At 35.7% G+C, this 24,160-nt stretch overlaps 1 protein-coding gene across 1 annotated transcript in view; it reads left to right on the forward strand.

Annotated features, from left to right (window-relative positions):
- The first annotated feature begins 1,948 nt into the window (after window positions 1-1,948).
- The window catches only part of LOC123552331 (uncharacterized), a 33,285-nt gene continuing 11,073 nt past the window's right edge, over window positions 1,949-24,160 (forward strand). Inside the window, exons 1-6 of the mRNA XM_045341908.2 lie at window positions 1,949-2,553; window positions 8,018-8,074; window positions 8,366-8,530; window positions 9,519-9,639; window positions 14,697-14,817; window positions 15,993-16,175. Of these exons, the coding sequence (XP_045197843.2) occupies window positions 2,244-2,553; window positions 8,018-8,074; window positions 8,366-8,530; window positions 9,519-9,639; window positions 14,697-14,817; window positions 15,993-16,175 (957 nt within the window). The 5' untranslated portion in view covers window positions 1,949-2,243. The remainder of the gene's footprint in view (window positions 2,554-8,017; window positions 8,075-8,365; window positions 8,531-9,518; window positions 9,640-14,696; window positions 14,818-15,992; window positions 16,176-24,160) is intronic.

The raw sequence follows: 24,160 nt of genomic DNA on the forward strand, positions 1-24,160 counted from the left end.
GCAACAATGTCGAGTAGTATATTATGTATACAAACAGGACTAGTCTCCTAGTCATTCGAATTCGAATACCATATCGTTGTCTATACAGTATACGTGAACTGCACAAAGGCACTTACGATACCTCAAAAACAAGAGCTGTCCGTAAGACAGCGCGCTCCACTATTCGGGGATTTGACAGTAAAATGAATAGATGTCTGAATAAGAGACCTCTACTATAAGAGGAAGATACACCAAGGGGCATAATTCCATCAAATACACAAATTAGAGTTATTAGGATTGTTACAACAAATGCAGATGATGATGGTTAAGATATATTTTGAGTTTCAAGTCATTATCTTATATAGTACCAAAGTTATGTCCAGAAAACAAAGTTTGTTAAAACAATTTAAGTATAAAAGGGGCATAATTTGGTCAAAAATACAAATCAGAGTTATGGGGATTGTTACCACACATGCAGATGATGGTGATAAAGATAAATTTTAAGTTTCAAGTCTTTATCTTATATTCATTAAAGTAATATCCAGAAAGCGAAGATCGCAAAAAAAGTTTAAGTGCAAAAGGGGCATAATTCTGTCAAAAATACAATTAGAGTTATGGGGTATGTAACCACACATGCAGATGGTGATTATAAACAAATGTTTTTAGTTTCAAGTCATTATCTTTTAAAGTACCAAAGATATGTCTGTTAACAAAGCTTTCGAAAAAATTTAACATGAAAATATCCAAGTATAACTCCTTTGTGACCTTGACCTTCGGTATAATAGGCCCAGCCCCTGCATATACTATGTCTGTATACTTGACAAAGTTTATGAGAACTTACAGTAAGATATAAGCAAAAGTAACAAAGTTATGACAGAAAAACAAAGGTTGCCGAAAAACTTTAACCTTATAACTAACCTAAGTATAAGACCTTGGTGACCTTGACCTTGGATAAAATGGGCCCAGTCCCTGTACATACTTTGTTTGCATACTGGACAATGTTTATGTGAAGTTACAATAAGATATAAGTAATAGTAACAAAGATATGACAGAAAAACAAACGTTGCCGAAAAGCTTTAACCTTAAAAATAACCTAAGTATAAGACCTTGGTGACCTTGACATTAGGTATAATGGACCCAGTTCCTACACATATTTTGTTTGTATACTTGGCAATGTTTATGTGAAGTTACAGTAAGATATAAGCAATATTAACAAAGATATGACAGAAAAACAAAGGTTGCCGAAAAACTTTAACCTTAAAAATAACCTAAGTATAACAGTGTGACCTTGACCTTGGGTATAATGGGCTCAGCCCCTACACATACATTGTTTGTATACTGGACAATGTTTATGTGAAGTTACAGTAAGATATAAGCAATAGTAAGAAAGATATGACAGAAAAACAAAGGTTGCCGAAAAACTTTAACCAAGAAGGGTCACGCCGACGCCGACGCCGACGCCGACGCAGGGGCGAGTATTATAGCCCCCCTGTTCTCCGAATAGTGGAGCTAATAACAAAATCCATACCACAGCAACTTTGGGTATGGATTTAAGACGTCTTACATGGATTTTTATAACCGATGAAGAGAATACATGCTACGAATGAATCTGTGCTTATTAACTGGCGACATTTCGAGTGGTAAATAAATTGTTTATTTAAAACAAGCATGCTGTCCCGCTAAATAAGTGATTGCAAATAAGTAAAACATTTTATAAAAACTTTGTGCACTTGTTTATACTAACTGTCAACATAAAATATTACTTTCGTTTGTCACTAAGTAGAAACATTTTTATGTAACAACACTGTATCCTTAAACGCAATTATAAAAATAAACGTGACGTATGCGTATGGTGACTTTGCTTAATGATTACTACTTCTACAAATATATTCAAATTTGAAAAACGGGAAAAACTTTTGATACTCCTTGAAAGTTTATTTTCCTGTACTTATTGTGATTTTCTTTTATGACATCACCCCTTGTTAGTATACGGGTATATATACTTGATCGTTTGAATAACTCTTCGTTTAACACTCTCTTTTATGATTTTCTTTTGAACAGGTATATAGAGAGGGCTGACATAGTTAACGTTGCATTCATATTTAATCTAGTTGAACTGCCGCCTATAATAATAACATCATTACTCGTATGTATAGAGAGATCATATAATTATCCGACTTGAAACATTTATTTTTTTTTTGTGAATTTTTGGGCATCATTTTCAGATAGAGAGAAATCTAAAGGGGGCGTGGAATTACATAATAATGGATTTAATTAGTGGCTTTTATTATATAATAGTGTATATGGCGATTTTAAATACTGTTAAAATTGAAGGAATACCAATAACAACAAAGGATGAAAGCAGTTCCAATAAAAGTGTTGTAGGATTAATAAACGGAAGCAAACAAGACATTGGTGTTGCTCAGATTTCTGAAGACAACGTTGGACTAGATGCTAGTACAGAGAGCCAGGTTCAAGCCGACGGTGTAGAGTTAGAAGATCCAACTGCGAGAATAATAGTCACGGTAATGAAAAGATCTAGAAGATTCTGGGAACCATGGGAACTAAATTATAGTGAGTATTTCACCGAAGAACACAATTTGTTTATATATCAGTAGTTAGTGTTTTAAATACTCTCGGGGCGGGGATGCAAGAATGAAGTCGCGTTCAAATGTGGTACCCACGGGTTTATAATAACTTTTCATGTGTTCTGTGTTGCTTGTTACTATTTTTGTTTTTGTTCAAGTTATTTTTGCAGATATAGATTTAACAGCAAGATAAAACGGAATTTCTACATAGTTTTAAAAGTGAACAAGCGGAGTGAATTAAACACTTCAACATTATCTTGGTGTCACCACAATTTGAAAATAGTGCATTCAGCTGTTATATTATAACGATAAGAATAGGTAAATAATTAGAAATTTTGGAATTTATGACACTTAAGAACAAAGATAAATATATTTGATCAGTCAGAATGTTTGCAGATGTCCCTAAATTTTATTGATATCGAGCCGAAAGTAACATAGCAGATTAAAATACCGAAATGACCATATAATGGTATTTTGATTATTATACATGTCTGTCCACTTGGCACAGTACGTAAAGCTATCAACAGATGGAGAAGTCAACCCATGTGTGAATCAGAACTGAAATGCTGTTGATTGAAAATACACTGCAAGCCTTTACAGCCCTAGAGTAGATGTCCGTGATGATTTGTAAAACATGTTTTGTACAGTTATTTGCTACTTATGCATTAAAAGCAAAGATAAACAGTTTAATAAAACCTTTAATCTAACTGAAATTAAACAATTATTACACTTTGTTTCTAAACTAAATTATTCATTTCCATTTTACTGACGAAATAATAACTCCTTAGCCAGACAGGAAAACAATTATTTCTTCCCGTGGGTGTACGTAAAAAGGAAAAGGTATTTTACATTTGGGTGTTTTCATTAATTTGAATTTGTACTTATGTTATTTGGTAAAATTATAGTTTGTAGCTATTAAAATGTATTATTCTAAAGTGGATATATGTGACGATGTTAAGATACGAAAAAAGATTAAATCGCTGAACGCATTATTATCCCTTTCATGTTTGTAAAACATGCATTTTTGCACAGATGAGTACATTTGAAATATTTCGTTATCTTGAAAAATGTTAACCCCTTATTAATGAAAAGAAAGCATGTTTTAATCCAGTGTGCTTATGTATAAAAAGTAATTTCAGTCAGTACAAATGTGTCACATAACACTTGTTAAGCTTTTATTCTGCATATCCTATAAGCGTACGTAAACGAAAGAAATTCATAATCAAAATCGAAATATAGTATTTCTATTCTGGTAAAAATTTAAAAGAAAATGCTAGGTCATGAAAAATGATGATAATCTTTTGATAGTTAGTCTGTTCTAATTTTTGATATCGTCGTTTTACAAAAGAATCTATATGATCAAGACTGATAGCTGTGAAAGTATACAATAAATTCGGTATTATTTTCTTTGTGGTCGCTTTACATTGTTATTCAAGTCTATATCTGACCTGGTATATCGCCGTTTTTCAGCATTATTTCAGTTGTTCAATTGCGGTCGGTTAGCCTAAATTTGTTCCTCGATTTTGTATCAGCACTGAATTGTTCTTCGCAAGTTATTAAAAACTTCCCCACATGCCTTAGGAGAGGTGGACGTATGACTTCAGACGCAGCGTTATCTGTCAAATCGTCAGAGAGAATATGTTTCCCGCCATGAGATCGATCCTGCGACCTCTCGAACTCCACTAAAGTTAGCTATGATAAAATTTAAATAGGGTTTTATTACTTTTTCTTAATGAAGAATGTTGTAGTAGTATCGATATATGTATGTCTGCAGCTATGTCAGACATACAGGTAACATCTGAGACTTAGATAAGCAAATGACAAGCAAAGTAGCGCTCACAACATATAAACATGAAGCAAAATCTAGAGCTTACAATTTGTCCACCACCTTATTGCTATATTTCAAGTTAAATCATTTTGTAGAAAGTGTTGCATGGTTGAGTGAATTAATACTGCAATTTATTACTTTGATTCTTGTCCTAGCACTAAACTTAATAATTAAAGCGGATAATCTAACACACCCTTACCTTTAAAAACATGCTGCATATAGATTTTACTAACATCATTAAATACTGTAACTTGAGAAGATGGCAATTGAGGTTACGGATTAATTATCAACTCTAGTAGGGTCTCTTCTCTGTATGTATGGCATAATCTTCCATAACTGCTGGTAGAGTTCAAATCATTCTTCGTTAATGAGAAAATGGAAAAATGCTGAGCTAAAACTAAAATCCAACTAAATGTTTATAATACAGAATAATTTCTTCCCTAACTCTATTTTTTTCCAGCAAATTTCTAATACTAGCTACCGTAACCTGTGAACATATTCCTAAACCAATTTCCATTATTTATAATACCTGTCTGAAGTTGTTTGTTCTAAATTATCATGGTATTTCGCGTATACTACCAGGGCATGTTGCAGAACGTACAGCGATAAATTTATTATAACATTAACTTGATCTGGGACTCGGATGGATTTTGCCCGGCCTGGATTACAAGAGGTGCGCAATCCGTTCTGGTAACATACTTGGGAACCGAATACAACATAGATCCAGCTATTATTATAATAAACTTTTATCATATAAAGTGTGTAAGGAAAGTTCGTTCCAATTTGAAAAGTGAATACGCATAGCAAAAACATGGCATGTAAGACATGTACAGTTTTCCAGTCGTCTGTAATGTAATGTTGCTACAGATATTTGGTTAATTTCAGATTTTTCTTCTGCATTTCATTTTATATACTGGATTCAGAATTTTTCAACGTTTAAAAAGGAACAAGCGTTTCCTCTAACTGATTCCAGTACGGACATTGAGTTATTATTTTTACAATGCAAGCTCAAATAATGTTATATAAAACAAGACAAAATCTTCTAGATAAAATACAATATGCTATTAAGTCTGCAAATTGCCTGTCCGCTTAAACGTTATAAAAATGCCACTTTCTAGAGAAAAAAAATGTATAAATAAAAGCAATTTTTTCACAGATTGTTATACAATTATTAGCTCATCCAGTAGCAAAACCTCAAACAGGATCCAAGGTAGTCTTTCAGGGAATAGTACGTACCTTTCTTAAAATCTATTACATCTCATCAAAATAATATAGTTGTTTGCCTAACCGGAACACCCTTTACTGTTTATATTTTATGCTTTTCAGTGAAATACTGAAATTTATCAGTAAAATAAAATTGATATTTTCACTGCTTCAAATAGTGAAAATATCATTTTATTTTTCACTGGTACGGAACTACACTTGAATGCGAATGAATATAAATTATACATAATCGTAAATTCCTTGCAAAATATACTTCAGTGAAGATATAGATGTATATATATAATTACAGGATCGTAAAGATATACGTTCCATCGTAATAAAATCTAAATGAAATCTGGAAACATCATAGAACTATTTGACTGTTTTTCTACAGTCTGTATCAAGGTGTGATGTACGCGGGTAAAATGGACATAATTTGTTTAAAACCATTAAAAATACATAAAATAAAAAGAAAATTTGTTTGTTTCAATATAAGATTGAAATATATTTCACTCGTGAACACCATAATTTATTTTTTCACTCGTGGCTGCACCACTCGTGAAAATATTTAATTACAGTGTTCGCTCGGTGAAAAATATACAGATCTTACTCTGAAAGGCTTTTAGATCTAATATAAATGAAGGAAATCCAGACACAGGCAAAATACGGATTCGGATTTCCAGCTCGTTCAGTACGGATTTTGTTCAGTTGGATATTTATAGGTATATATTAAAAAAAAAACAGATTCACATTCAGAATTTCACATCAGATTTGAATTATAGAGAACGACCGTCACTTTCTTATATATAATTGATGTTTTTCTTTTGCGTTGCCTTTCGGTAACATTGTTGAAAATACATTGTAATGAATATACATGAATTTACATAATTGTGTTTACAAAATCTATGGCTGCTAAAAAAACACAAAAAACCAATAAATTGTTCACTTTAAATCTAAACTATGAGGGATTTTCAAAATTTTATTTCGTTTACGGAACAGTTTCGAAATGATGGTGTTATAATGTCTATAAAGCTTAACAAAATATAGCAAAATAAAACAACCTATCAGTCTTTTTTATCTTATTGCTGTGGTTAGAATATTATGACCTCTTTTCTAAATATGTGGTTTTGATAACAAATAAACACATGTTTACAAAAACTATAAATAAAGTCCATTAAACGTACATATCGGAAGTAATTATACATAAAAATATGACATCATTTTCAAAATTGTATTTGTTTTCTTTGGTCTATCTTGAACAATATGCGTTGTCTGGACTCGCAAGTGTCAATTTTAATGATCATAATCGACATTAGAATATAATAAAGGCCCATATTAATATTGTACTCATTGATCTTACCTTACAGAACTGCCATACAGTGACATGTAATTATGAAATCAGAAGGTCTGATTGTCTATATGTAGTTTGGCACTTTTTTCAATTTAGGAAAACAAACATTAGTAAAAAGCAATCGACGTTTTTTTTAAACTAATAATTGCGTATAACTGTGTATTTATCACTAACGAACACAAAACCCTGTGGATACAAAAAATGTTCTGTCGAAAATGACGTAATGGTGGCGTCTCGATGTTCCATTCAAAAAGTTCATCGTTTCAAAGGACTTTTCAGTCTCGTCTAAGATTTTAATCAATTTTGACTGATATAAGACTAGAAATAGGTATATGTGTATAATAAACGGTATATGTCAGGGACAAAATCGCTCAAGCTTGATAAATTGTCACCTCATCCATTCCCCACTCCCCTCATGGTGTCAATTTTTATAAGTAAGAAAAAAAGGTAGCGGGTTTGAGATCCTTGGGATCTGTGGTGCAGTTAGGTCATTTAAGAACTATTAATGAAAGAGGAGTGACAGGTTTATAAAGCACATTTATCTCAATAACAGAATAATTAAGACAGTTAACTAAGCTTTCATTTTTGCCTCCAAGGTTATACCGTAGAAAAGATTAGTTGATAATCTTACGTCATGTCAGAAACTGATCATATCTTGTTTTTATTTGAGTTAATCGGTGTATATAATTATGAAATAACGTAAATACATATTCAGTAAGCGCTGTACTCAATGACATTAAATCAAACTATACAACATAAAAAGCAAAATATAGCTATAACACCTTTCCCTTACTATAGTTCTAGTGTTGTTTATGCGAATTAAGCCTCTTCTCCCTTTAAAATCCTAACCACAAAACTCGGCCACCCGTGAGCTAGATTTCCTATCCTTTAAGAGAAAGGAAAAACATTTACGTCAAACTCATTCTTATTTAAGACCGGTATATATAACATATTCATGTGAAAATTCGACTCAGATGTACATGTGATTTCAGTAAATTGAAAGTAATTGTAGAACTTAAAATAAAACTAAGGAAATGGCATTACTTTTAAATATCCTAATATTTTCAGACGTCTGTCCACCATCAATTTGTACTGCAAACGAAGAGCAAAGACCAAGAGGGACAGGTAAATATTTTGACTTTTATTAATGAAACATTTCACAAGAAATGTAGTTTTTATGTAATACATGTGTAAAATTAATTGAGCTGCTCGAAAAACATAAATCTTCGAATGTAGATTTTACAAGTATATTTTGAACGCGCTTAGCTAATACGAGCGAACGTTGCGAACATTTAACACGGATATGCTGTTGCGGGTCCAACGTATGCAAATTATGGATCCCGAATCAGTTATACCTGCGCTTGAAAAGAGTTCGAATCTTGCCCTTGGCTAATTTAGATCTACTGTCAATTTCAGGTGGTTCCGTGTTTTACAATGGTGACATTATATTGGACAAGGAATCCGAAAAGATTATTTATGGTAACACTAACAGTATACGTTTACGATATAAGAGGGCCACCATGCGGAGTTCTAGGACTTGGAGGAATGCAACTGTACCTTACATGTTTGCAAGCGACATAGGTAAGTTAGATGGCAACGAAAAGTCAGTTATATGTACATAACAACAAAAACTGTTTTATTTATTATGGATTTAATGACTGTATGTCTTACATTAAATGGAGAGAAAAATGTTTTGCATTCGTTGAAACTTGTCATTGTTACACTAGTGTCACCAAAAAGCTTTCAAAAAGCTTGTCTTTTTAATGGATTCGTAAATTTTCTTTTCTCGACTTCTAGGCTGTTGAAAATAAGAAAGGTTAATTAAGATGATACATTGCCCATCCAGATGCTTCGTAGATTTTTTTTCTTCTTCTTTTTGAAAAAAAAAATGTTTTAAATGCAATTACCTTATATTCCAGTACATAAAGGGAGCTAATTCTAAAATTATTCAAGAATCCGCTATGGCTATTATGCTGCACATTTTCGCTTTTTTTTTGCCGTAATCTTTCATAATATCACATAAAATAAAAGTCCCTTTCAGCGCAACGAATTATCTTAGATTTTAAAAAATTGAAAAATTAAGTAAAATAAACAAGAATAGTTCTTAAACTATTCAAGACAGGGTTATGTTTTTTTTTGTACTCAACACTTCCTCATAATTCATTATCTAATTCTACCATGTTGTGGTGTCAAGTGTTTGGGACGGACGGACGGTCGGAAAAAGGAACGATACAAAGGGATTCCAGTTTACGACTCCCTTTACTTCCCTCTGTGGAATAACTCGTTGTGATTTGGTATTTAAATATTGTCTCAATACAATAACGTTATAGACTAAAATCTTTATTATTCGTTGGAGATAAATTTTCGTGTATTTCATGGCTCCCATCCCATTTCATCTTAAAAAAAAATATGATATTCACGAATTCATATCCCCATGAGATAGCCGACTTGGCAAAGACCACGACATTTCTTGCCCATGAAACTGAATTATTTCACAGTAATACATTCAAATATACATTCAGTTATTAATAAAATTACATTTATTTTATATTATTTTTGTATTTTGTAGCAAAAAAGTCGAGGTCAGCTATAAGGAAAGCAATGAGAACAATAGAAAAGCAAACCTGTATTCGCTTCAAGAAAAGAAAATTAAGAGATGAGGATTATGTCCGATTTATCAGCGAACCTGGGTAAGGATTATACTATAAATCCGTATTGCATAACTCTGGTATAAAAAATCGGTGATAAAATAAGGTTAACCATATTTGTAAATATGTCGGTTGATTTCACGAATCGAGATAATATTCCATGAAGAGAAGTTTCAAGAAAACTGGCATGTAAAACGTAAAGGACATGACTCCGGATATTTGAAACAGATTATCAGAGCTTTTAAACGCCTGCACATTTTATTTAAAGGTGGTCAATCACATTTAAACAACATTTAATGACATTTTTTACTTTTTGTATATTCTGGAAGAGAATTATTTAAGGAACAAAAATACCGATTACATAGAGTTAGATTCCTATTTGAAATGTATATTTTATTATTTTTATAAAATTTTGTAATTACTCCCCTTTAATATGAAAGTATATAAAAAGCTGGGTATTTCTTTTTATTTCGATACAATGTCTAGTTTTACATTTGCATTTGATAGACATATCAACTATTGAACAATCTGAACCAAAATGCAAGTTTAAAAGCTGTGTGTAGCTTCTGAATTCATTTATTTCCAATCTATCTTGGTTGCGCAACCAAGATAGGCAAAGGGAGGTAATAATATTTTTTCAAACTTGCGTTTCTAATGAATTCCATCTAAATACATAATTTTTAATGCAAATATTTTACAAATATATTACAATTTGTCTAATATTTATACATTTCCTTAGGCAAAGTATGTTTATCAAATTTATACTTATGATAAAATAACTCTATCTTGGTTGGGCAACCAGGATAGGAAATGAAATTTTAAAAATACCTCCAGTGAAAATCTAATTTGTATTAAGTGTTAAGTGAACATAAATGAGTGTAAATGATCAGATGCTAATGTTTCGAACAAATCCGTCACATGGCCAAAATCTGATTATCCACCTTTAAAAGGTCATTAACCAATATTATTGTTATGATGTTTATGATAAGAAATACAGTTAGATATATTTTATTCAACAGTTATACTGTGTTGCTAACGCAGTAGAGAGTTCTAATCTGCACATAAATTTATCTTATTTTTAAACATAAAATTGGCTAAAAGCCTGGTTCGTTTTCCAATTACACTTTTAACTATTTTCAGTAAAATGTAGTTCAAATCAAAACCAATCGTCAAAGTTTAAACTTATGTAAAATTTGAAGTTAATACGTCCTATGTATATAACAAGACGTAACTTTACAGCTGAATTTATATCCTATATGTTATTGAGCAGAATCACTAGTTCGTAAAAAAGGAGCATTTTTTAATATACAATAAACCCTGATTTATGGAGTATATTGTTCTGTATCATTTTATGTTAAATGTGGCGTATCTCTCATTGTAATAGTATTTCCTAGTTTTGAAAGCATAACAGGTGAGGGAAAATTATATTAATCATATTCATGGAAGACGATATATTTTAGAGGAAGCTATTAATTTTTTATTTTCTTAAAATTATCAGATAAAGAAAAGCAGCTTATTCCAAAATCTGCACCATATCTGACTGACGTTTAAAACAATTTTAGTTTAATTGGAATGGCATCGTGGAATGAATAAAATTTACAATACAGCTTGCAATTATACGGTGGTATGTTTAGGACATGCAATATTTTTTTAAGGATTAAATTATTTTGAGCGATCAACATCTTATCTCGTGCGCACGACATCTTATCTTGGGCGATCAACATCTTATTTCGAGCGATCAACATATTATCTTGAGCGATCAACATCTTATCTTGAGCGATCAACATAATATCTTGAGCGATCAACATCTTATCTCGTGCACACGACATCTTATCTTGAGCGATCAACATCTTATCTTGAGCGATCAACATCTTATCTCGAGCGATCAACATATTATCTTAAGCGATCAACATCTTATCTCGGGCGATCAACATATTATCTTGAGCGATCAACATATTATCTTGAGCGATCAACATCTTATCTCGAGCGATCAACATATTATCTTGAGCGAGCAACATCTAATTTCGTGCGCACGACATCTTATCTCGAGCGATCATCATCTTATCTCGAGCGATCAACATATTATCTTGAGCGATCATCATCTTATCTCGAGCGATCAACATATTATCTTGAGCGATCAACATATTAACTCGAGCGATCAACATCTTATCTCGTGCGCACGACATCTTATCTTGAGCGATCAACATCTTATCTCGAGCGATCAACATATTATCTTGAGCGATCAACATATTATCTCGAGCGATCAACATCTTATCTCGAGCGATCAACATATTATCTTGAGCGATCAACATATTATCTTGAGCGATCAACATCTTATCTCGTGCGCACGACATCTTATCTTGAGCGATCATCATCTTATCTCGAGCGATCAACATATTATCTTGAGCGATCAACATATAATCTCGAGCGATCAACATCTTATTTCGAGCGATCAACATATTATCTTGAGCGATCCACATATTATCTCGAGCGATCAACATCTTTTCTCGGTGATCTTATCAATATCTATTAAGGACCTTTGTGTGAATTCAGATCATTAGTAAAAACATACGGCTGCCACCGTTTTTGTTTTTGTTTAGATTATACTTATAACCGTTTGCATGTTTGTAAGACATTTAAATACGGAAATTGATAAAAAAGGCAGCAAAAATCAGTGATGATGCAAAGAAATAAATTTAAGTCCTTGACAAAAAATAGTCTGTAGGCTTCGCATACTATGGAAGTCCTGGAGGGACAATCAATTTCCATACTTCCCACTTCTGACTTCTAACTTTTGCACTTCTCACTTCCAACTTCTTGACTTCCTACTTCCTACTTCTAACTTCCACACTTCTGACTTCTAATTTCCGCACTTTGACTTCCAACTTCCCGACTTTCGACTTCTGATTCCCAACTTCCACTCTTCTTACTTCCGACTTCTTGACCTCATGGACTTCTTACTTCCTTCTTCTAACTTTCGCACTTTTGACTTCTAACTTCCGCACTTCTGACTTCCAACTTCCTGACTTCATACTTCCGACTTCCAACTTCCACACTTCTGACTTCCGACTTCCAAAAAAGGAAAGTTGGCAGTCAGAAGTGCAGAAGTTGGAAGTCGGAAGTCAGGAAGTTAGAAGTCAGAAGTGTGGAAGTTAGAAGTCAGAAGTGCGATAGTTAGAAGGTGAAAATTAGAAGTCAAGAAGACGGAAGTAAGAAGTGTGGAAGTTGGAAATCAGAAGTCGAAAAGCAGGAAGTTAGAAGTCAGAAGTGCGGAAGTTAGAAGTCAGAAGTGCAGAAGTTAGAAGAGGGAAGTAAGAAGTCAAAAAGTCGGAAGTAAGAAGTGTGGAAGTTGGAAATCAGAAGTCGAAAGTCTGGAAGTTAGAAGTGCGGAAGTTAGAAGTCAGAAGTGCGGGAGTTAGAAGAAGGAAGTAAGAAGTCAAGAAGTCGTAAGTAAGAAGTGTGGAAGTTGGAAATCAGAAGTCGAAAGTCAGGAAGTTGGAAGTCAGAAGTGTGGAAGTTAGAAGTCAGAAGTGCGGAAGTTAGAAGTAGGAAGTAAGAAGTCAAGAAATTGGAAGTGAGAAGTGCAAAAGTTAGAAGTCAGAAGTGGGAAGTACGGAAATCAATTGTCCCTCCAGGGCTTCCATACTTCGCCCATATATTAAACGATTTTCCTTGTTTTCCCTTAATTCATACATGCAACTTTTCTGCGCGAATTAATCAGTCGAACTGAAATTTGTTACTGTTCTAACATGCAGTATGCATCATTGGTTATGTTCATTTGATTTTGAAGGTAGAATGACCAATTATATGCATTGCTCTCCCAATTGATGTGATAAACTTGTACATGTACTTGTGGGAAGTTTTAAAAACAGCGGAATAGGCTGTACCCTAATTAACAACTTATCCGTATGCTTTACTGATGACCTAAATGCACACACAAAGGGCCTTAATATATATAAATAAGATGTCGTGCGCACGAGATAAGATGTTGATCGCTCAAGATAATATGTTGATCGCTCGAGATAAGATGTTGATCGCTCGAGATTATATGTTGATCGCTCGAGATGAGATGTTGATCGCTCAAGATAATATGTTGATCGCTCGAGATAATATGTTGATCGCTCGAGATAAGATGTTGATCGCTCGAGATAAGATTTTGATCGCTCAAGATAATATGTTGATCGCTCGAGATAAGATGTTGATCGCTCAAGATAAGATGTCGTGCGCACGAAATAAGATGTTGATCGCTCGAGATAAGATGTTGATCGCTCAAGATAATATGTTGATCGCTCGAGATAAGATGTTGATCGCTCAAGATAAGATGTTGTGCGCACGAAATAAGATGTTGATCGCTCGAGATAAGATGTTGATCGCTCAAGATAATATGTTGACCGCTCGAGATAAGATGTCGTGCGCACGAAATAAGATGTTGATCGCTCAAGATAAGATGTCGTGCGCACGAGATAATTTAATCTTAAAAAAAAATAACACATGTCCTAAACATACCACCGTACAATTACGACTCATTTATGGAGTAATTTACATATCGTTTTTTCTCTTGCTTTTTATTTTTATTAGTTTTATTATTTGTTTTTATTGCTTATTTCGTGTTCTGAAATGCCAGAACTTAACACTTTACAAATAAAGTTAATCAGAAAACTAATAAAATGCTGAAGAGCGCTTGGTGATTGGATTGAAAATTCGTGGTGTTGGCCAAATCGGCTATTTCGTGGGAATATGAATTCACGGATTTCACTTTTTTGAGGTCTGTCCGGTGAGATTCTATTTTATGGATTGATGCAGCCACGAAATCCACGAAATTTCAACTTCCGCGAATATTAATGATTTCACAATATTACTGTAAAAGTCCAAGTCCTAGAAGTAAACTTTTCAATCCCCAAAATACCTTCCCATGATGTTCCTATATGTTACTCAAAAGTCCTACTTTTCCAATATATTCAGATAGATTATTGTTGTTGTGGAGTCTTTTTATATATAGACTTGTGGTGGCTTATGGATAGAATTTCAGGCTCCTGTGGTAATACATATCATCAAAAATGATCTAAATCAAGTAATGCATTTATCTTCAAATTATACAGTTGCTGGTCAAGTGTGGGTCGAGTTGGTGGTGAACAGAAGGTCTCTATAGGTCTCGGGTGTGAGAGATTAGGTACAGCTATACACGAGATCTCGCATGCTCTGGGCTTTTGGCATGAACAGGTAAAACAAAACGTTTTCAAAATGCATATGTTCATGAAAATATATTCACTTCCGTTTATTCCAAGTCTTCCGGACCGGTGTCAAGATCGCATTGACACCACTCACCTCCCTCAGTTCAGAGAGGAGGGATATTCTAGTTTACTTATTGTTTGCATGTCTGTCGATCTGTCTGTTCGTCGGTCAGTCGGTAAACCATTTGGTTTCCGACCAACAACTTTAGAATCCTTGGTACTGCAGCAATCAAACTTCATAGAATGGTTTTCTGTGGTCAGTGTATTACCTCGGTTGTTTTGGGGGTCAGTAAATCAAAGGTCGAGGTCACAGTGAATTGTTTCCGCTCAATAACTAAAGATCGTCACACCTTTTAGGATGATTGCCTGTGCTCAGTAAATTACCCCTATTGTTTTGAGGTTCAGTATGTCAAAGGTCAAGATCACAGTAACAACGTCTAAAGTGAAAACGGTCTCAGCTCAGTATCTAAAGAACGCTTTGGACTACATCCATTACAGGTGATTACTTGTGGTCAAGGGATGGCTACGGTTAAAATCAAAGTGACATTAGGATTGAAAACAGTTTCTTATCAATTCCAGGAGAACGCTTGAGCCAACGGTGTCAAACTTTATTAGACCCAGTGTAGTTGCCTGTAGTTAGTAGATGACCTGTGTTACTTTTCATGTCATTTTGTCAAATATCTAGCTTACAGCCTTCAAACTGGTTAGAGTCCCGATTGTCTGTAGGGGCATATGTATTTTATAAACATGTACAATAATATGCAAGTGTTTACCGTCAACAAGCTTCAGACTACTCTCTATACGACAACTATATAAATGTTTACCGCCTTTCAGTTTAAAACTGCAATTAAAAACACTAAAAGGTTTACTGTTCACATGTTTCAAAATGCATTGACAAAATATGAAAACGTTTTCTTCCACCAGAATTGACAAAATAGGTTAATGCATATAGCGTCCAAAATTTTTAAACTGCATTGACCAAATATGCAAATGTTTACCGTCTCCAGTTTCAAAAAGAACTGACAAAATAGTTAACGCTTGCTATCCACCAATTTCAAACTGCATCGAAAAAATGGTGAACGTTTTCCGTCCAACAGTTTCTTGTTTGTCCAAATCTACATTTTTTTCAAAATTAAAACCTAACTTATCTCAATATTGCTACAGGCTCGACCAGACAGGGACGAGTATGTTAGAATCATAAAAGAGAATATTTCGCCGAGATATTTACCAGACTTTAGCAAGGCAAACAAGACCTTGGTGACCTCCCGAGGATTTCCATACGACTACGAGAGCGTGATGCATTACAGCAAGAAAGCTTTCACAAACCTTGGAGATGACACAATAAAGGTGAGCTTATGGTAGTACATAGGGAATATAATCAAAAGTGAGCGCATGATGGTCCTTGGGAAAGATACATTAAAGGTGAGCGCACGATGGTCCGTGGGGAAGATACATTAAAGGTGAGCGCATGATGGTCCGTGGGGAAGAAACATTAAAGGTGAGCGCATGATGGTCCGTGGGGAAGACACAATAAAGGTGAGCTCACGGTGGTCCTTGGGGGAGATATATTAAAGGTGAGCGCATGATGGTCCGTGGGGAAGACACAATAAAGGTGAGCTCACGGTGCTCCTTGGGGGAGATACATTAAAGGTGAGCGCATGATGGTCCGTGGGGAAGATACATTAAAGGTGAGCGCATGATGGTCCGTGGGGAAGACACAATAAAGGTGAGCTCACGGTGGTCCTTGGGGGAGATACATTAAAGGTGAGCGCATGATGGTCCGTGGGGAAGATACATTAAAGGTGAGCGCATGATGGTCCGTGGGGAAGACACTATAAAGGTGAGCTCACGGTGGTCCTAGGGGGAGATACATTAAAGGTGAGCGCACGATGGTCCGTGGGGAAGATACATTAATGGTGAGCGCATGGTGGTCCGTGGGGAAGACACAATAAAGGTGAGCTCACGGTGGTCCTTGGGGGAGATATATTAAAGGTGAGCGCATGATGGTCCGTGGGCAAGATACATTAAAGGTGAGCGCATGATGGTCCGTGGGCAAGATACTGTTGCGCTCTGGCTAGCTCGGATGGTTTCGGGACTGGTTGTGGTTCGGCAAGAGAAGTTGAGTAGGATTTACCGGGCTGGGATCTCGAACTCTGGCTATGTGGTTACGTAAAACTGGACTATCATGCAGGCTTGCGACTTCCGGTTTCGTGGTTAAGAACAGATTGGGTTCGAATACAATTCTGCTTTGTGGCCGATTCACTAAGGCTATTTTACTCCAGTTAGACTACTTATTTACCAAGATTTACTTAAGTTCTACTTAACACTAATAAGAAATCACTAAGATCAAATAAATTTAAATTGCAAATTATTTATTTTATCCCTAACAAAATTAAGACAATGCATATAAATACTGACTCTAAATAAATACTAATAATGTATCAGCAAAACATCTTAGTTAACAACAAACTGTTAAATATTTAGAATCTTTAAATGATACAAATGCTTGCCTATAAACCTCAGTCTTAAATCTTAAAAGTAATCTTATTTTACTGTTAAAAGTTATTACTTAAGCCAAAAATAATCAAGTCTTGAAAAATTCTAAAGTCAAAATGAATACTGGCAGTTACCAAAATAGGTTAAGCTCTTGAAGTTCAAAGTCTGGACTGTTCCTCAATGGAGCTACAAAAAGCTTTTATACTGACCAAGTGCCACCAAAAACAATGTGTGCACACACCAACTGTATGGGTGCACACAACCAAACTCTTGAGTGAATGTACAACTGTGTGCAGAATGTACACACAAATACAATGGTGTACATGGAACAGCCAAAACTATGGTTTTAAATCATAAATATCAGAGTTTAAACTACTAAAATAAATTAAGTTGCATGAAAACTGGACATAAATCAAAGGTATAATTCCTAAATAAAATGACTATTACCTGAAAAACTCTGATCCTTTGCTTAATTAAAGAAATTTGCTTTAGCTAGAATTGTTTTGACAGTTGGAATAATTCCTGGAATTCTACTAGGTTGTCAAGGGTTAACTACCCAGAATGCAATTGGGCAAAATTGGCTGCAGCCAGACAGGGATGCTGCACTGTAATCAATTTAAAAATGCAATAACTTACAAATTACAACAAATATGATGACAGTCTGACTTTAAAATAATGCAATAGTATAGTAAAGAAATGATTTACCTAATAAATAATTGATGACATCATTAGTATTGGCAGAAATCTTAGTAAAATGGTACTGACACTGTGCTAAAAATAGATTACATAAACAAAACACTGGGATGTATCATTACTCCCCTCTTTAAATGTCAAAGTTCCAATGACATTAAGAATAAAGTTAACTAAGCAAAATGATTTAAAGTACTCAGTTTGATTAAATGTGTAAAAATTTACCACTGTCCTTTAAACATTGAAAATCTTACCTTTAAAGTTAAAGTAATCTTCAGTTTAAAAAATTCAAATAGGTAAATCAATTTAACTTTCTTCTAACATTACAAATATTAAATTCAAATTGAATAGAACAAATAATTTAACCATTAACAACAGTTACTTTAACATTAAGTTTCAAAAAATCCCATTTATTAAACATTAAACATGAAATATTAAAGGAAGCATGTAAAACTGCTATATTATTAAGTAATAGTAGCACCAGTGTCTATCATTAAACACACAAATATTAACTTAGATAAACTATAACTTAAGTCTTTGTTTTCATTTTCACGGAATTATGCTTATAAGCATAATATATCACAGAATGTCCATCACACTTTACTAATATTCACAGAAGCAACAGTTTGTAATTCCGTTTAACTGACTGTTTATAAAAGTTCCATGAATGTATCTCTGTTATGAAATTTCCTCATCGACAACCAGGATTTGTCGCGATTTAAGCGTCAATATGCCTCAAAGTTTTGATACGTTGCTTCGAACTTGAAGATCGCCAGCTCCATATTGCCTGTCATGGTCCATCCATTTTTCGTTAAACTGTTACATATAAATGACCAATGTTGTCTATAATGTCATGAATGTAAATTGGATTGACTGCAAATGCTTGTAAAATGTTCATTTCTGTTCACTACAGACTTTAATGCGGGTCTGTTTTCCTTATCCTCTCTGTCATCTCTGCTTGTTTGTCTTTTGTTGTTGTGTTGTATGACTGCTCATTGTTTGATTTTTTGTCGTTACTGTTGAGTTGTCTGTCGTTTTCCTGTTGTGTGGTCTATCGTTTCTGTTGTGCAGTCTGTCGTCTCCTTGTATGATCTGTCATTCCTCGGTTCTGTTGTCTGTCATCCCCTCTGTTATATGATCTGTCGTCTCCTGGGTTGTGTCGTCTGTCCTCCTTGTTGTTGCGTGGTATGTCATCTTGTTATGTTGTCTGTTATCGTTCCTGTTGTGTCTTTTGTCGTCTTCTGTTTTACTTAGTCTATCTGTATAACTGACTGTACCTTCACCTCTTCTCTCCTGTTCCCTCCTACCGTTCTCTAATCTCATCCCGGATACTTTCCATTGTCTCCTGCAGTACACCCAAAAACATCTGTAACCTGATCTACTGATCTTCTTACTCCCTGGATAGCTCTTCTGTTGGATTCAACTGATGACACGATCTTCTCTAAAGCTTCTTCCAATTTTCTACTCTCGCCTTCCTGATCTTGCGTTCTTCTCCTTTTCCGTTTGCGGTTTTCTGTCTGTGTTTCTTCATCTTTCATTGTTTGTGGTTCAGCTTCGGGCGACTTCATGATAGGAATGCTAAGGGGCAAATCTAAGTTTCCAAAACTCATCTCCTGGTTTGGTAGTATCTGGTCTAAAATGTTTTCCTCTGCTTGTGGCTGTAAGATTGGTGTCTGCAGTGTGGACATAGTGGTGGTCATTGCTGTTTTAGTAGGCGTTGAGCAGAGTGCCTCTAGGAATTAAGGGTGAGAACTGGTTACTGGTTACGGTTTCGTTGACATTGGCTAAATGGTGTTAGTGGTGGTATTTGCTTCTACTTCGGTATTTGGTATGGGGGCAATAAATGGAAGATGTGGCTGCTGATAATATGGTTGAGTCATGACTGGATTGCTTACTGTTGATGAGCTGCAGCTAGGAAAAGGAAATGTTTGCTGAGGTACTACTGATGTTTCGGTCAGTTTGGTCTAGAAACACAAATCGACAAGGACCTCTGGAGTAATACGTAGCGTTATCAAACCATCTTCTTCGGGAGTCTCTCTATATGAGTAATCCTCATGATCCAGCATCAATGGGTCTTCGACTGCAGAGGTACCAGCTAAACATTCTCTCAAGGTCTCCCTTCTGTAATCAACCCCTTCTACCAAATCACGTGGTGCTGTATTAAACACTAGGTACCGATTATCATTGACCCTTGTTACCCATGTCCTTGCGCATCAGAACGTGCTTCGGTAAGTCTTTACATTGTTTCCTAGTGCCTCCTCTGTGGTTGACCTGAACAACGAAAGGGTGCATAGAACGGCGAATCTGACAGTGGAAAGTGGTGCTTCCAAACATGACCGGTGACTCTGTACTTCACTTCTATGTACACCTTTCTGCCTTCTCACAGTGTAAACACTTGTATAGCCTGCCACGTCTAGGAACCTTCTCACTCTTATTGACCTGAAACGTAGATCCATTTTGACCAACTTTACTTCTATGAATGTGACCATATAGTAATACATGGATATGGAGGTTCGTTGACAGATGATCATCTTAAAATTGATATACAATAATTTTCACATGTTTTGCTGATACATGCACTCTACTTTAGACTACGATAAACTACAGCTTACGCCTATAACAACATTTACAGCACTGCACAGGACATCATTGTTACTTTACTGACTTCTGAGACTGCTGCTTCTTGATGTTCTTGCTGATCTTCTGAATCCATCTAGGGATATTTGTACCAAATTACGGTTTCAACTTGTCATGATGTACCAGTTTCTCTTGGCCTTCTCTGTTCATCTGTATCACAAAATTCACATTTGACATTTTTTCTTTAACTACGAAAGGTCATCAAATTTCTTTTCCAGCTTTGGCGTAACTCCTACTTTTCTTGACTCATGGAGGTACCATATGACATCCCCAGCATTGTAGTTGTGGTATGAAGTTTTTGTATCATAGAGGATTTTACTCCGCCTGGCATTTGACTGGAGATATTGCCTTGCAATCTTGTGAGCATGCATCATTTTGGCTCGGATTTCTTCCACATACTCACAGTATGATGGCACATCTGTAGAGTTTACAGCATAACCAAATAACAGATCCGCTGGAAGCTTAATTTCTCGGCCTAAACTTAGTAGGTTAGGCGTCAGTTTGGTAGATTCGCATGGTGTACATCTGTATGCGCCTGCGAGACAACCGAGATATAAATCCCATTCATCTTGTTCGTCAGCTATATATGCCTTAATCATCTTCAAAAGTGTCCTATTGAATCTTTCGGTCTGTCCATTACATTTGGATTTCTCGGATTGTTCTAGTTTTCCGCCCTCCAAAAGTTTACAAAGCTCTTGAATAGTTTACTTTCGAATGTCCTCCCTTGATCTGTGTGAATAGACAAAGGCGTTCCCCATCTTGAGATGAAATCATTCATATTCGGCGTGCACAATCATCTGCATGTTGGTTTGGTAAGCTACATCTCTACGTACTTGGTAAATAAATCAGTCATCACCAGAATGTACTTATTTGCCTGGTGTTTCCGGGAATGGTCCTAGATAGTCAATAGCTAAGGTGTCCCATGGTGCTCCACTTCTAAGGTGTCCCATAGCTGCCTTAGGAGGTTTCTGAAGTTGCTTATCAGCTGCACAGATGTCACATCTCATGATATAAAGACGTATATCTTCCTTCATGTCGAACCAATAATACCTCTGGGAAATCTTTTCTTTTGTCTTTTTGGTTCCAAGATGTCCAGATAGTACGGTATCATGACTCTGGTGTATAACTTCTTTCCTCATTGTTGTGGTACAATCAGTTGCCTATACTCCCCGGTCCATTCAATTTTTTGAAATCCTTGTATAAGACATCATTTTGAAGGTGTAAATTATCCCATATTACCTAGTAGTGTCTGCAGGCCGGACTCTCTGTCACCATGTCTGAACTGTTAGGCTTTTTGTTCTGAACCTTTGCCTTGTAAACTGGTCCAATATCGGTGTCTTTTGCTTGTGTTTAGCAATTTCGCCTGCAGTGCTGATGTACATCCATCTCAGATTGGTGATGTCTTTTGAAACACAAGGTTGTGACGTTTGATCTGTAACACTACGAACTTCTGTTGTTTGCTCCACTTGATCTTCATTGTGATCTCTCCTGCTTTCTATGTGTTGCTGTTGTGTCCCTTTTAGCTCTAAACATCATATCATCTGCCCTCTTTCTACACTTCTTGCATGGACCACATTTTAATGACTCACTTGTGTCGACATCATGACAGGTGGCAATCTCTCGGACTTTCACATCTGGACAAGGCATCACAATGTCCTTGTTTACATCCAGCTCTATTTTCTATGGAGAATCAAAAGGTTGCAAGGATCTCAATCCATCTGGCAATCTTTCCACTGGGCTCCTTTAACTTGAACAACCAAACTAGTGCCTGATGATCACTCCTTACTGTGAAATGTCTACCTAGTAGATACTGACGGAAATATTGCACAAAATAGACTACTGCAAGGAGTTCTTTTCTGTTATGCAATAGTTTTTTTCTGCTTTGTTTATGGCTCTGCTTGCATAAGCTATCACCCTCTCCCTATCACCTTGTATTTGTTGTAGTACTGCTCCTATTCCTAATCCCGACGCATCTACGTCCAAGAGGAAAAACTCCGCCTTTGTCCATGGGGTAGCCCATAACCTCCGGACTGATTAAAGCTTCTTTTATTGCATTGAAGGCATTTTCACAGTGTTCATCCCACACAAACGCTTTGTCCTTTCTGGTCAGTTCTGTTAATGGTCTTGCAATCTTCGCATAATTTCTAACGAACCGTCTATAGTAAGAACTGTAGCGACAAATTGTTTCGTTTGCTTGGCATTTATTGGTCTAGGCCACTGCCCTATTTTGGAGATGTTTGTAGGATCTGGCTTGATACCTTCCTTTGACACAACATGTCCTAGAAAAATGACTTCTGTTTGTAGCAGGTGACATTTTTCTGGCTTTAGCTTTAGTCCAGCATCTTTTATTCTGCTAAGAACTTCATCAACCTGCTAATGTGTTCTTCAAAGTCAGCTCCAAAAATTATGATGTCATCTATGTAAACGAGACAGGTTATCCACTGCAGTCCTTGAAGTGCTAACTCCATTGTCCTCTGAAAGGTACTTGCGGCATTATTCAAACCAAAGGCATCCTTGTCATCTCATATTGACCAAATTTGCAAGAAATGCGCTCTTGGGAATATCTTCCTTCTTAAGTGGAATCTGGAAATACCCGCTAGTTAAATCAAGGCTGCTGAATAAACTGGAACTGATACCGCATCCAAACAATCTTGTACCTGGGCAGTGGAAATCCATCGCGTTTAACAAGTGCGTTGACCTTCCTGTAGTCAACACATGGTCTTAGGGCTCCTGACTTCTTACGTACAATTACTATCGGGCTTGACCATGGAGAAGTGCTCTTCTGTATAACCCCTTCTTCATTAGATCTTCAATAGCTGCTTTTTCCTCTGCTGCGTAAGCTAACGGGACTTTTCTCGGTCGTTGTTTGACTGGTATTGCATCCCCCGTGTTGATTGGGTGTTCAGCTAAGTTGGTTACTCCAATGTCCCACTCATCTTTGGAAAAGCTGTCACTATATTTAACAAGAAGTCCGCTAACACTTTTCTTTCGTAATCCATTTTTCCTTCTGTTGATTTTTTATACAGATCTCTGAGGTGTTCTGGAACAGCTTCTTCATCAGCTAGGGTAAAATTCCATTTCGGTTCTAGGACTGCTGCTATGTACGTCAAGTCTTCTTATACTGCTTTGGTTTTTCTTTCTTTATTTTCTTCCTCCGCTTATGATGCTAACAAACCCTCTCTATTCTCTCAGCTGTTGCTATCATTGCATCTGCTTCAGAGTAACTTCAGTTGGAAAAGGATTCAGTATTCGTACCTTACAGGTGGTAGCCTTGTTGATGTCCACTAGTGTTGAAGCCATCATCAACATGATACCTGTCCTTGAAATGGTCTGTAGGTTCTACACATAGTCTGCCTGATCATCCCTGTCATCAGCTTCCACCCTCTCAACATAAACATCAATAAGCGACTCCGCTTGACCAGGTATGCTTATGTCATCTGCCACGACTACCCTTCTAGTCTTCTTGTGCTTGCCAACTTGAACAGTCGGTATCTCAATTCCATCAAGAA

The sequence above is a fragment of the Mercenaria mercenaria genome, chromosome 4, assembly GCF_021730395.1.
Source record: "Mercenaria mercenaria strain notata chromosome 4, MADL_Memer_1, whole genome shotgun sequence".
Classification (NCBI taxonomy): Eukaryota; Metazoa; Mollusca; class Bivalvia; order Venerida; family Veneridae; genus Mercenaria; species Mercenaria mercenaria.